Source organism: Phasianus colchicus, chromosome 3 (genome assembly GCF_987193195.1).
Source record: "Phasianus colchicus chromosome 3, bPhaCol1.hap1.1, whole genome shotgun sequence".
Lineage (NCBI taxonomy): Eukaryota > Metazoa > Chordata > Aves > Galliformes > Phasianidae > Phasianus > Phasianus colchicus.
This window is the reverse complement of record NC_143438.1, coordinates 13,790,285-13,805,424: the sequence shown is the minus strand read 5'-3', so window position 1 is coordinate 13,805,424 and position 15,140 is coordinate 13,790,285. Positions and strand designations below refer to the sequence as shown.

Below are 15,140 nucleotides of genomic sequence, written 5' to 3'. Positions count from 1 at the left end.
AGTTGAGTTGAGCACAGGTCAGGATGCTGGGCTGAGCCAGGGGACATGAGCTAATATCCCTCATTTTGCATAAGAGCAAAAATCCTTACCTTTTGACCTTTCCCTGCACTTTTATCTGAAAATACAGTTCCCCAGAGCCTTATCCATCAGCATTGCCCAGGTTAGCAGTGTAGGACTGAGCTCAATAGTTTTGCCCCACTACTGAAAGCAACACATACAAATCGAATTGGTAGGGAATAAGGACTTTATTCTAAGACATGAGCTGAAGCAATGAGCATATGAAGCAACGGCCACTAGAAAAAAAGTGAAAAACATCAGATATTGTATTGTATCGTACCAGTTCAGTTTGAACTCAAAAGTCCATTCCAGTAAAATGTATGCACAGACCAAAAGCATATGCAGAAGCTCTGAAGGTCCACTAGAATAGTGCTTTTAATGTCTATGGAAGAGGTCTCCCCTGTGAGAATCTTTAAGCCAGGAAAAACACCTCAGGTAACAAAGTAAAAATGATCCATTAATTCTGCCTGGCACTGTGGAGCAGGAAGGGGATAACATATCCCAAGAGAGTATGCATCTTTAAGATGTATAAGTTAGAAGTCCCTAGAAAACAAGTCTGCTGCCAGACTAAGTACCATTCATTTCTTCTTCATTTAGAAACTCAAGTGAAGTACATATGTTAACCACAGGGAGGTCATACTCTGGAGCTGAAGCAGCATGATCACACAGTCTGATCTCCAGTGTAACAGCGAGGAGGTTTTACTACCTCACAGACTCAACAGACCCCTTCTCTTTGCCTCTGTGATGGCATTCTAGCACACAAGGCTGCAAACTGTCTGAAGTCATACTTCTGTGAAGATTTTAAAACAAACATTAAAAGAAGTTTTTCCTTAGCTGTCTTAGTTTGGGAGGCCAAGTTCTGCTCTCCTAAATCTCCTCCTTCATATTCATTTTAGTACCAATGGAAGGAAGCTGTGAGTGCACACCAAGAGCAGAGCTTGGCTCCATACAAACCTGAAGTGCTGGTCACTTCAGCTTCCCTCCTGTGTGTCACATTAGCCGAGGGTAGCAGGACCACTCCCTGTGCTATTTTCAACGTCTGCCAACTTAATTCTAATGCACATATATGTATAATGCATAGTAGTTTGCAATGGTAAGAAAATAAAATGTGATTTGTTTTTAAATATTCTCTTTGGGACTCTAGAATTATAGTGGTTAATTCACTTTAATCCACAGGTAATGTGAGCTAAATGGTCATAACACAGTACCACAAACTGATCAGCTTAGAAACTGCTATCAAGGGGCCTAATCCAATACTAACAGTGGCGGCAAAGTGGCATTGTAAGGAAAAATGTCCGTCAGGTATTAAAAAAATATGTCTCTGAAGATTTACATTGTTTTTAAAAAATTCTACATAAGAATATAGGTATCACGCTTATCAGTCTAAGTTTAAAACCACTTACATGTATAGCTATTCTCAATAAACCATCTACATTCGCTACCTATCTACAGTAGCTACAGCTTCAAACTGGGAACACCACAAATTTATGTACCTTCCCTGAGATCGTAATCCAAAATAAATAGCCCTGCCAAAGTAACAGTGTAAACTCTGGATTTAAGTCTTCGGTAAGAATCAGTCCTCACAACACAAGGAAAACATTAAGCAAACGTAAACAGCAATCATTTCGTCAGTTTTGAGTTATTCCCAGCAACAGTGGAACTTATGTAAGATGTAGCATCCAAACGTTGAAAACCCGTCATTTGTATCATACAGTATGGCTGTCCCAGTTCATTTTCCTATCATTGAACCTTTGATCCCCCAAACACATCCAGCTGTGATTTGGATCTCCAAATCGCTATCCAGATCAGCTCCTCCACTCTGCATAATCATCTTTACAGTGCCTTTAGAAACACTTATTCTGAGGATCTTATTCTTGAATAGAGGAATGGCGAATAGATCTGTGATAATCCTCTGGACTAGTCATGAGTTCTGGTAAATCATAGCCTCTCAGAAGATGTCCACTGTTTTGTTGCGCAAAATAATACAGCTGCCTGGCAAACATGGGTTCAACCTTAAGAACAGACAAAATGTTAATCAGACATATAACAAAATTTCACATTCCTCGTGTAAGTCATTTACAGTTTTTTGAAATTAAAACTGTGTTCTCACTGATCTCTCTTCTAAGATAGTACTTGCCTGTTCTGCTGACAAATGTTTTGCTAATTGCACACACACTTTATTTGCTCAGTCTTCATTTAGAGGAGCACATTATCAGTGACACAGATGATGTAATTGCAATTGCACCCACATATGTGAGCAATGTGAAATATGACATGTCTGTGACCTCTTAATTGTTTAAATACATACCCAGAGCTTTGCAAGTCTTATCTTCATTCTCAAGAACTTTGAGGTATTAAAATGTTCAGATATGCTTAGGTATGCCACAAAATAACTATCTTTTCAATTAGACTTCAACCTAACTACAAGGTTACTTTTAACTTCTTTTCCTTTAAGGTCTGTAGAGGAATCTCTTCAGCTGCTGCCCACCACTAAGAGAGATGTGTATGACTTAACACTGCCTTCACTTCTATCCACTTAGAAACCACTATTCTTCACCAGGTCTTTGGGCCCTGGCTGCAAATACTTAAGTTGCACACTAAGCACTAAAACCTGAAGCTCTCCTTACTCACTGCAGCTGGGCTCTTCTCTACAACCGCTACACATTAAGACAGAGGCACCATTTGGGTGGAAGCATACACTTGCAGTACCTGCAGAAAGGGGCAGAGCCAGCAAGGAACCCTGCCATAAAGCAGTTCCACGAGCTAGGACAACCTGTTCAACTTTTCAGGCTGAGAACCAGTCAGTAAGGCCCAAGCAAAGGTTGATTTGGGTCCTGTGTTACCCAGGGGCTTCTGAAAAATTAAAACTGACACCAGCTTTCCACCCAATCAAGCAGTAAGTTATACCCTAACACTAGCGTGTGGATTATCACCTCTCTTGTGGTTATATGGGCCAATACAGTCAATTTAGAAAGTACCTGGTCTCAGTCTCTGTCAGCACCCTCTCTCAGATAGCATCCTGAAACACTAGCTTTGAGTGTGCGCGAACTGTGGTCAGCCAGCTTGCCAGCTTGCCAGCTACCCTAACACTGGAGCTGCACAGGCAGTCCCTGCGTCACTCCAAAGGCTGAGCTCTCTGGAGCACCTTTAGGTGAAAGCACTGTGTCCTGCACTGACCTGGCAACCCAAGGTGCTGTGCCATGGGGCCACTAATGACAATACTGTCCAGCTCTTCTAGGGTACCTTTTGGGTCCTGATGGTCTTTGTAAAAGAGATCACTGAGGACAAATGCTTTACAGAGGGGGTAACTGGGTGCTCTGACCTTCTGAGGGCCACCAATCCTGGCAGATCTGGGAACTCAACCTCAGACTCGAGTGTGCTGCATTATCATGAAATTGCCACCTCCCTCACATCCTATGCAAAGTAGAAGTCTGACTGGCAGATTGATATCCTCCAAGGAATATGTTTCATTTAGCAAACAAAGAAGTCCTACTTACATGGGCCGTAATTAGTTTTCGCTGCCTCTGTGGATCTGGAAATTCCTCCCCAAAGCACAGAGCAACCTGGTACCTTGGGAGTGGACGTCCATGATGAGCAAAGGCTTGAAGCTCTGAGAAGAGAGAAAGGGCTGTTAAGAAAATCTTTGTGGACGGCTGAGCTCCAAATGGAGGACCCTAGAGCAGAGTGAGAAAAGGTAAAGTCAATCTAAGGAGAGAATGACAGAAGTCAGGAGAAAAACAAGAGGTAAGGAGAAGAAACTGAGAAGAAACCATGCTTGGAGACTTTTCTGCAAATTGGGGAAGCTGGTAATAACATTTCCATTTTCCTGTTTGCCTTGCTTCATAAATCATTTCATAGGCACAAACCAGGATGTCTCCCAATAAATATTTTTATTTGGCCTTGTCCTCAGAACCTCGTGGAGCAAATGCCAGCAGTAGCCCTGACTCACTCAAGAGCACACGCAGAAGTATCACTGAAACCAGTGGCTTTGTAGAGCCAAAGTACTGCAAGGCATAAACTCAGACTCAGCTGGACAGTCATGAAGTCACTGCCACCACTGTTTCTAGAGGGGGAAAGGAAGGTATGGGAAGATGAAGGACTTTATTTAAGCCCTGCACCAAAGCTGGTAAAAAAGACTGTCGTCTGTGTGCCTATACACTCTCCACTAATCCACATTTTGCACTAAGGAAAAAGTCAAATTACAGCACTACACCAAAGTGTTCCCAGTAAAAGATAGGTGGGGAGGCTTTTATGAGAGAGACCGAAATCACTGCCTTGTGTTTTAGAGACTGTATTCCCTTCTGCAGTATAGAAAATTGCATCTAATACAAAATTTTCCTTAAAGTCTTCATTATGTGAAGCATCACTACATAATTGATTGATAAAGAGTTCATTTTAATTTAAAGCTTTCTTTACGCTTTCTGAAGAAAAGTTGCAAAGGCAATTAAAGTTAAAAACCCATGTCTTATGATGAAGTGCTCCCTGCTGTACAGGGGAATAAGAGTCTTTGAACTTGACACAACGCATCTTTTATTATAATATATACCTGCTGCTTCTACTCTAACTGCAAGCTTTTCAGACCAAAGTATGAGTTCAGTAGCTGCCACAACAGCTCCCCAGTTAGACATACTGGTCTTACTGGGAGTATCAGCTATAGGAGTAATACAGTGGAAAGTTCACTCAAAACACAGCAAAAACTCTGAAAGTGCTGTGAGCCCTCTGGCATTATGCAAAGAGAGAACAGAGATCCATGCAATCCTGTTTCCTTAGGAGAGGGTAGGACAGTCCACCCATGGCACAACCAACAATGCTTCTAATAGAGAACTTCTTCCATCTTTCTCTTCCTCTCATTTTACTCACAGAATGGCCAGGGTTGGAAGGGACCTGAAGGATCATGAATCTCCAACCCCCTGCCACATGCAGGGCCACCAACCTCCCCATTTAATGCTAGACCAGGCTGCCCAGGGCCCCATCCAACCTGGCCTTGAACACTTCCAGGGACGGGGCATCCACAACCTCTCTGGGCAGCCTGTTCCAGCACCTCACCACTCTCTCTGTAAAGAACTTCCCCCTGACGTCCAACCTAAATCTCCCCTCCCTCAACTTGTCTTCATAATTCTCCAAATCCTGATTATCTGTGGGGGTGCTACCCAGCAGTCCTTGGTATGGACCCAGAGAAGTCCTTTCTTTCCTACCAGCAGGATGATGGAGGCCAGCCTTGCTTTTCTCCAAAGCCCTCCACTCATTCTTCCCATGCCCACGTGCCTCCCTGCACTGCAGTGCCCCCACACTCCTCCTCAGACCACTTCTCATCGTTTTACTCTACCTCCAGTTTCCCATCCTTCTGCCAAGCGAGTCCTCCTGAAGCTGTCATCTGCCATGCTTCCATCCTCCTACTTTCTGCCTACCCCAGTTTACTGCATTTATTATGCAGTGCTCCCCAGAGGCCATCCACTCATTTTCTGAGTTACTGCTATTGTAGGACTCCCAAGGCAAGCAGCAGTTTGCATTGCAGGATCCAGCTCCTCAGCAGGATCCTAACCATTGCAGTCCACAGTTCTACTTCTGCCCCTTTCTCTGCTGTCCAGCACTTCCTCTCCTGGCAAAGGTCTCTGGTATCTCTTCCCAAAGAAAGCTGAATTTCCTAATAAGGGAAAGCTCAAGCTTGCCTGCAGTCTGGGAGCTTGATATTTTCAATTGACTTGAAGATTTGGTGTGTCCATGACAAGTCACTAATAAACCTAGCTGAGCATCATCATATGCAAAAGCATATTTTGCACACACCGCAGACTATGGCTACAACCACATCCTTGGGCTTGCACAGGCTGTAGTGCATAAGTAATTTAGGAGGGGGAAAAAGTAACTATTGTTTAAGCTTCTCTTTGGGGTTAGGCTTCTAAAAAGAGAGGTACTGTCAACCGTTTGGACGAACCCGGAGTACATCTAAAAAACCTTCTGAGAAAAGGGAAAGGGATTTCCAAAACCATCATCACAGGAAGAATTGAGTCTTAAAATTAGCATGTGATTGAAGCTCAAGCCAATGCCCTAACCTCAAATTCCCCTTTCTAACTGTCAATTTTCATATCCATGAGATTTCTTTCATTAGATGCATTTTTTGCTTGGCCATTTTGCTAGGATGATGCAGCAACCTTGGAACATGTGTGCTAAAACTGCTGGTTTAGGTTTTGGGGGTTTTTAAATAAAAATTGTAAAACATTATTCCTCTAAGAGACTCCTGCTGCACTGATGCCCTGTTCTAATGGGAGATGTGTGAACTGCCTGGCTGCCATGTCATACACCTCAAGCTGGGGGCTGCATGCATGCACTCCTGCTGCCCAAGCTGTCTTCTGATGTCTAGGCAAGGCCTGGCTCCCAGTTTCTCTGGTGGGCACCTTTACATGCTCAAAAGTGCTGTGATACAGGGCCATATTCTGCAAGTTGTAAGAAAAAAGCCCAGTCCCAACATGTGCTATTGGTCCCATCAATTGGTGCTGGACCCAGATAGAAAAGAAAGCCTTCTTCTGGAATCCATGTCAATATTGGAATGCTCTGAGAAAGATTCCAGGCTCACTCAGGGTCAGGTTGAGAGCTGGATGACTGCAGATCACAGTGCTGCCCTGGACTTACCAAAGCAGATCCAAGGCCAGAATCCACCTTCCTCTGCTACCCAACATTTGGGAAGATAATTTTATTAGCTTCATCCCTACGCTTCATAAAGCGATGTGTGGTCTGGCTGTCACTCCCACACATTTGTGCAGGGACACAGTCTGTGCACAGAGCAGAACTAGACAAGATTTTTCAAAAGGCAATGCTCCCTGGCTGCATTTCCTTGGAAGAAGCAGTGAGAGACAACTGCTACCATAAAAAGAGCATTCCCATAAAGCATGGAGACTGACCAGGTTACCTTTTCAGAAATTATACCAAAGCCACAGAGGGAATTACCTGCTAAAAACTGCTGAGTATCAAAGAGCTTGCATGTCTGATCCCGCTCCAGCTTGTTGGGTCGGTCACTGCAGAGAGCCAGAGGCCCATCCCAGTAGATTCTACTTTGGCAAAGTCTCTTAGCATAGAGGCCATCGGGTGCCATCCACAGTATTACTCCTCGCTCCAAGTGGCTCAGCAGCTTTTCTATGTTCTTCCTCTGGCCATTATCTTCTGGATAAGGGAAGATGACTTGTTCCAGGCTGCTGACCTCATAACTTTGGCCCTGGGATATCCTACAGCCTTCAGGACTAGAAGTTGTCACCTCCTTTACCAGTATCTCACGGTAATATAAGCAGATGTGGAGCCGACAATCTACAAGAATTAAAATAAAAAGGATGACTATGGTATATTCCCACAAATATTTTATGTTTTAAAGTTGTGTTAATGGCAAGAGACATATGTACATGAGATTTCTGAGCCTCTAATGCCACGGGCAGTCATCACCACCCAAAAAACATTAGCAAAAATCATAAAAAGAGCATGGGACACAGTAACATTAATGGTCTCTAATTTTATTAAGAGGGCTACTTATGTGAGAATTTGGTAGGAACTAACACCCAGCAAACTTCACATTTCTGTTTAAGCAGGGAAAGCCGGCATAAAAAACAGTTGTTTGTCACATTTTCCAAGCTCATGTCACAATTAAACACAATGGCTCGGTAGACTTCCTCAGATATAATCAGGAAGTAGCTGTGTTTCTCCCCAGATTTTGCATAACAGGGGCTTCTGCACAGGGGACCTGCAAACCCACCGTTGGCTGCCTGAACAGAAGCAGCTGCTGGTGCCAGCTCTGCACAGCTGTACCTGAATTCCCAAATCTTCCTTTCAAATGACAATTCGGCCAGCTTGGCACTCACATGACACTGAATATATGCGTATATACACATACATATGCACATACATACAGACCCTGATTCAGAAGACTCAAGAAACCTGCTGAGCATCCTGCTATAGGCTTATCCACTACTTCTGTGACAAGCACATTCCTGCACCCTTTCCCAGAGTTATTCAGACTTCCCCTGGCAGCTGGATGTCTGCAGAGCTGGCTGACTGCGATCATTCCCTTCTTCTTTCCCAAATGCCTTTATTTACCACAAATAATGAAACAGAGCCAAGCCAGGTGGCATTAGCAGGAGCACGGTGAGGGACCACAGAGCTCCTCCCAAATAGACACTGGGCTGAACCTCAGTATCACTGACCCTCAGTATCTTCAGACACCCCTGGTGGTTCATCAACACTACCCAGCACTAAAACCAAGAGCCAGAAAAGCTTTCCACCTACTCAAACCAATGCTCCTAGGTTCCCTGGAGTTCAGGCTACAAGTGTTTCAATATCCTAGCAAATCAAGGCTTAAGCCCATGCAACAGATTCATTCATTAGAAAGGATAACTTCTTTTTTTCATTTTTTCCTTTTCATCAGAAAGGAGAAACACAACACAAGGGCAAGTCAGATGTGGGAGTCTCTTGTAGGGATCCCCAGAAGCCCTGAGGGGCTGTAGACCTTACCTGACAGGGCGAGGGCTTCACCAGACCTTATACTTGGCTCAATCGGGATGCCAGGAGTCTGGGACTCAGGAGGGGCACAAGCATAAAAGGTTCCTGTCACCTGACAACCTGTTTCACAAACAAAAGTCAGTGACAGCTACCTAAATCCGAAGAGAAAAGTTTGGGCAGAGGTCAAAGGTAAGCAAAATTGAGTTTTTCTGGGCTCCACGAACTCTCTCTCTCTCTCTCTTCTGCTTTATAAAATGGTTTTGTTTCCCATTTTTCAAATATGCTTTCTACAAACACTCAAGATGTTATCTGGACTGTATTTTTATCTGGGTCTGCATGAAATACTCCCTCTCACAATAATATTTTTAACTAGACTACAGGGCTCTTAAAAGTTGTCTGCAAAAAACAATCCATTCAGCCTAAGGAATTTTACTTAAGACAGGTGTAATAATAAAGCTGGAATCAGCACTGACTTAGAAGTAAGCAGAGAAAACTGTGCAGCAGGAAATTATTGGAACTGTATTACCAGGACTACTATTAGCCAAACAAATACCTATCAGTACACAAATTATCACATAAGAAATCAATATTTTCCTCTGTTTCTTTATGTCAGTAAAGGTCCCTCTATGATGAAGCAGGTGCTCTCCCCAGCAGCAGGACCCACCACAACCAGGAGCTGGAGTGAGGCATGTATCAAGCACTGCACCTCCTGACAAGTCCTAGAGTTCAGTGGCACACCCAGGACAAGCCACCAACAGCTGTCACAAACATCAGCCAAGTGTCCCAGCGTGTGCCCAACTGCTGCATGGGATGTACTGCAGGGCATTGTTGATGCAGCCAACAGGCCTACTTTTATTAGCAAGTAGCTCCGCTAAAAACAAACTATTCCCCTTAATAATTCCAGTATACTAGCAGCAAAAGTTGCACTGCATCGAGCATTTTCTCTTCAGCAGACCCAGAGAATAAAAACTCTATTTCTCTGCACAAAAACACCCAGAGAAGTGTCCTCTGAACACTCAGTATCTGCCCTCCCAAGTCTCTCCTTGCTTTCCATCCCACTGCACCACCTCCTTCTCCTCATGAAGCAAATGCCCATCTACTTGAGGTGAGTTGTTCTGCAAGAGCCTATGACACACAGTTTCCTCTCTCTTAAGTTTTTTAGATATTAGTGTTGCCAGTTTTGCCCATGTTAGAGGGGCTAAAATGAGATGATTGTTAAGGACCCTTCAAAGCTAAGCCAATCTATGATTCTACAGCTTGGAAAGCTGTGATTATACTGGCCTCAAACTGTAAGATCTCTGGGGAAGAGATCTTCCATTTCTGCTGTGCCAGCCCCAAGAGATGCTCAACCTATGACAAGCTGTCTAATAGAAAAAGTAATAACTTCAGCTGCCCTCTTGGGAGAATAACACCATTCTAACCCACAAAGCTAGAGGGAAAAAATCTTGCTCACATGTGCCTCAGAAGTCCCAAAATCAGAAAGCAAAACTAAGGAACACACATTCCCATCTGGGGCTGGGAGGTTGGTTCCCTCCTCATTGCTCAGGACTTTCACGATAGCTTGGGACTTCTGAGGGTTGGTTTGTGAGCAGAGATCTAAGGTCTGTGTAGTCAGGACTGGGGCAAGTGAGGTCCACCAGTGAAAGCCATGAATAGCTAAGGTGAAACTGCAGTTCTTGCAGGTGGCCACACACCCTCTCATTTGATCAGCCTCAGCCATCAGCCCCAGATGGGACAGACCCTCTTACCATTCTCACAGCCGGGTCCTTGCCAGTGATGACTGCGAGCTGTGAAGGGGACGCTGGCACACTGGTAGGGGATATCGGGATGCGGCTGTTCCGGGGCAAATTCTCTCCAGTTGCGCTCATGGGGCACCATGTAGTTGGGTACCTATTCAATGTAATGAGATATTCTTTTACCTGGTAGCTGTCAGAACTCATGCTGCGTGATTCAGCTCCCTGGCATTATTTGCCCCAACAAAACTCATGGAGGTCTAAGCGCTGCCCAGCCTACATGAATGGCACTTCGCCACCACCACCAATGGGACTTTCAAATGAACTTCTCACCACTGGTGTAAATAACAAGCTGGGTGGAATAACAAAAGGCAGTCAAAGCATTGCTGGTAAATGTCTGCTCGGAATAGCAATGCTTCATCGGGTGCTTACATTTTGGCTCCAAGAGGATGGCAGTACACTAATATCTATCGCCAAACAGAAGAGAGCAATTACTCGGGGATAAACAACACCAAAAGAAATCAACTGCCCTGTGGCCTCATATGACATTAGGAAAGTTGCTTCCCAATTTCTGTTTTCACAATAAAGTGTTTTTTTCTCTTTCCAAAAAGAACTCAAGAGAGCTGTGTCAGCAAGGAAGGGCATACCGCAGAGTACAGAGCCATTACTGCCCAGTGCACAAGCACCAAACACACAATTGATGTCATACCTGGGATGGTAGTGAGGTATAAGGAGATGGGATTGGGAAGGAATGGTTCATCAATGGCTGCTCCTCCATGCTGTTCTGTTTTGCACCTATGTACACCAAAAATGGAAAGAAATGATGTCAAGCACATCCCTGTCCCGCCAGGGAAAGGAAACCCTACACCCCCTGGCAGGCCAAAAACCCCAAAGTGCTGCCACACACCAGTGTCCTCTAGCACCCTGCTGTGCCCCTGTCTCAGGGGCCCTGCCTGCTCTGGGACTGCCTGCAGATGCTGGTAGCTAGCAGTCACAGACTGGGCATCCCCAGCCCAGTGGTTGCACAGCTCAGAGCACTTCTGCTCCTCCCTGTATTCAAAACCTACATCAAGAAAGCTTTTTTTTTTCCAGGGTGTTTTTGCCTATCAGTCAGAATGAGATGTATTTGTCCTCTGCGCTTGGCCTCTCACCCCTGCAAAGACTGCATGGCCATTCCAGGAAAGCATGCTTCGGTCCTTGTGTGCTTACGAGACAGACATTCACACTGTTACATGGGGAATTTGAGATGTTTTACCTTTTTTAGCTCCTTCTGGCACTATTCTGTACACTTTATAGGGATCTGAGATGTCCAGCTGGCTTCTCTCCACCAGCTCTTCAAAGTCGTTGCTCTTGTTCAAAGCACACCTCAATCTGGTCTTCCAGGTAGGGGGATCTGGTTTATCAATGCCCTCTCTGAACTTCCCTTTAAAAAGAGCCCAAGCCTGGAAACATTTCAGGTAATCAAAAGACCAAGAGGAAAAAAAAAAAAAAAGAAGAAGAAGAAAAAAACAATCAACTACAAGGTACAAGTTCACAATGCTTGAGACACCATATATGCCTGTGCCTACATGTGCATGAATTTACTCCCTACAGCACAGTTTAGTGGGCATGGTAGTGACGGGTTGACAGTTGGACTAGATTACCTTAGTGGTCATTTCCAACTTTAATGATTCTATAAGTTTAGGAGAAGAAAAAAAGCAGCAGGGCAAGGCAGAAAAACAGCTCAGCAGGCATAAGGAAAAGGGAAAGAGGGGGCAGCCCAGGCACCGTACCTTGAAGAGGGCAGCATCCTCCTCGCGGTTGTAGTCTTGCTTGCCAGCGTGCTTCCAGGGGATGCGGAAGATGCTCTTCTCGTCATTCTCCCACACCAACCCTGGGTACTTGCCACTGTCAATCTGGTCGATCAGCCACTGGCGGAGCTTCCCGTTGCCGCAGCTCACCGAGTTCATCCCGCACTCGCCTGGCTCCAAGTTCATGCCACTCGTGTCGGGGGATCAGGGTTGGGGGCACGTTGCTGAGCCCACCGCACTGCACGTGGCTGAGCACCAGCTCTGTGGGGGCTGCAGGAGGGAGAGGGAAACTCACGGGTCAAAGGATGCTAAGGGCACCTTGGAAAGCCAGCAGCCCCCTACTCCAAGCAGCCCCCCACACTTTGACAGAGATCCCCCTGCCCCGGTGATGCTGTTTTGCATGAGCACACACGGGTGGCTGAGATGTTCAGCGTGACTGACTTCAGGCATAACCTCCTGACCCACTCAGAGTTCCACTAGATCTTTTTAACCAAAATGTAAAAAAATAAAAATAAATTAAAAATCACGAAGCATATTCGCTATGCAAGGGCAGACCCACACAAATCGGAGGGCTTCACACACGTTTACGACTCATGCGGCTTTTCACCGTAATGGCAAAGGCGCTTTCACAGCCTCCCTTAATCAAGGCACATCCGAGCACGCGATGTCCCACACACATCCACGCTCAGCTGCTCCCACCAGAGTACCACTCAGACCTCTGCAAAGTTTGTCCGCACACCGCACCGAGTGCCCCTCTGCTCAAAAGCTCTGCTCGGCGGCTCCCCTAAATGCAGCCTTCGCCTCTGCACGCAGGCAGGCTTTCGGATCCCCCGTCAGCGCGCCGCAGTGAGAGCCGCACATCCCCGCATCCCTCACGCCCCGCACACCAAACCCCGCATCCCGTCCCGGGCAGCTCCGCCGCTCGTGCTCACGGGTAACCTCGGGCAAAACCCCCAGAAGCGCCCCTCCCGCCGGCGCAGACCGAGCTCGGGTGCCCCCGTCGGGGCACGGCTCCGCGGCTCCCGGTGCCGCTTACCTGTGCCGGACGCCGGAGCGGGCACGGCCGCGCGCCTGCTCTCCGTCGGGTGCAGCGCGACTGGGCCGGCGGCCCCGGGAAGTTTCTTTATATGATGGAGGGCGCCGGGCCCGGGAGGGGGGAGGCGGGCCCCCGCCCGGAGGTGGAGCCGGCGAAGGGGAGCGGGGACTTCGCGAGCTGGAAAACATCTGAGGCAGTGACACATGCCTATTGCTGGTAAACACACGCTGCGGGGCGGGGGGGAGCGGCCCGGCGCCCTCTGCGCGTCCGCGCGTGTATTTTTTTAATCGATGCAGACACACACGTAGACATAAATAGCACGGGGAAACTCCTACCTGCGCTCGCCGGGCGGGCTTTACTGTAACAGAGCCGGGCAGCGACACCCACCAGAAACGGCCCAGACGGCGCCGCGGGGACCGGCGGCTCCCACCCCCCCACCCACCGCTGCCCGCACCCCGACTGTGCCCGGCTCAGACAGCGCGGGGTGGAAGCAGGGACCGAGCCCGGCCCGGAGCCGTGGGACCCCCCAGGGGATTGCTTCTCCCTCACAACCCCTTCGCGATCCCTTCATGACCCCTTCCTGACCCCATTATGTCCCTTTCTTGAGCCCTTCTTGGGCTCAGCAAGGTGGGTGACCCGCTTGCCAGCAGCCCAGAGGAGCTGGATGTTAAAAAGCGCGAGGTGCGGGCTGCCCTGGAGGTCTCTCGGTTCGTTCAGGTTTCTGACACGTGTTTCGTGCCACGGCACTTTCTTGTTGTTGTTCTGTTGTAACGTTTCCAACACATCCACATCCTTTCTGCTGTAACGTATCAGATGAAAGCCCAGCCATCGCGCCCTGTGCTGGCAGCGGGGTTAGGATATTAATTGCAAATCTTCAACGCCATCTTCTGAAATTTAAATGTAATTATCGCCACGTTTTGAGGGGGAAGTGAGAAGCGCAGCCATTTTTAGATATTGGGTTTATAGCACACCATCCTCTAGAAAAAGAATTGGCAGCGCCCACCAAATCTTTGCAGTCATGAGTTAATGCAGCTTCAAAGCACTGGAACATCTCTTTGAGATTGGAAGGGACGGCCGCCATAAAGCAAGACAAGCAGCCATGGCTTTAGCAGGAGGCTGGATATTATCAGGTTGGATATTAGGAAGAATTTCTTCTCCAAAAGAGGTGAGGCACTGGAACAGACTGCCCAGGGAGGTGGTGGAGTCACCATCTCAGGAAGTACTTAAGGAAAGGGTAGTACTTAGGGACATTTTAGTGGGCAATACTGGTGATAGGTTGGCAGTTGGACTAAGTGCTTTTAGAGGTCTTTTCCAATCCTAATGATTCCATGATTCTAAGACATCTGAAAGGCTTCCTAAAAATCCACAGTATAATTCCAAGAGGCAAAACTTACCACCAGCTGTAATTTCATTAAATACAAAACCATCCTGAAATATATCTCTACAAAATGAAGGCTCCTTGTACCTTTTTTTTTTTGCAGTTTTTTAAGACAGAAAATTTTTGGCGACTGTGAAACATGCAGATTTGATCTGCATTAGAACCCTTCAGAAAAAAATAACATCTTTCTGCAAAATACCTTGAAAAATAATTGTACATGTCCAATGCAATCCACGGTAGACAATTAGGTGAGTTGTACACTCAGAAATCTGTAAGAGAATACAAAGCCAATCATAAACCTTTTGAAGTAAAAAAAAAAAAAAAAAAAAAAAAAAAAAAAAAAAAAAAAGGCAGTATATATATATGTATTATATATGTGTGTTATATATATGTATATATACACTGCTATATATACACGGTTGGGTGGTTGGTTGCTGCCTTTATGCAAAAATAATTGTATTAGAAAACCATGTGCAGTTGCCCAAATTTTAGACTAGATGCTAAAGCCAAATTCCCAAGTGCATGCTTGGCTTTACAAATAAGTCTTCCTATGAGAAAGACGTGATAATGTCATTCGTTTTGCTGACTTTGTTGCTGAGGGTTTCTGGACATCAGCCATTTAGGTGGTCAAAAAAACCAGGACCATCATTTCAGACTGCAAAGTAGAA

At 46.1% G+C, this 15,140-nt stretch overlaps 1 protein-coding gene across 1 annotated transcript; it reads right to left on the bottom strand.

Moving 5' to 3' along the window:
- Positions 1–226: 226 nt before the first annotated feature.
- IRF4 (interferon regulatory factor 4) lies at positions 227–13,214 on the bottom strand. The gene is made up of 9 exons (XM_031589286.2): positions 13,095–13,214; positions 12,041–12,328; positions 11,524–11,710; positions 10,978–11,063; positions 10,284–10,425; positions 8,548–8,655; positions 7,000–7,353; positions 3,555–3,667; positions 227–2,069 (listed from the first exon to the last, which is right to left on the bottom strand). The coding sequence occupies exons 2-9, from the start codon at positions 12,242–12,244 to the stop codon at positions 1,926–1,928; spliced, it is 1,338 nt and encodes a 445-aa protein (XP_031445146.1). The 5' UTR covers positions 12,245–12,328; positions 13,095–13,214; the 3' UTR covers positions 227–1,925.
- Positions 13,215–15,140: the final 1,926 nt, after the last annotated feature.

Bases quoted from the DNA above. Each gene is read 5' to 3' on its own strand.
- IRF4 (XM_031589286.2), bottom strand. From the start codon at position 12,244: ATGAACTTGGAGCCAGGCGAGTGCGGGATGAACTCGGTGAGCTGCGGC. The intron at 8,656-10,283 runs GTAAGAGGGTCT...TTTGTGAAACAG, and splicing joins AGGACCCGGCTGTGAGAATG to GTTGTCAGGTGACAGGAACC. The intron at 7,354-8,547 runs GTAAGGTCTACA...TAATTCTTGTAG, and splicing joins TGAAGCCCTCGCCCTGTCAG to ATTGTCGGCTCCACATCTGC.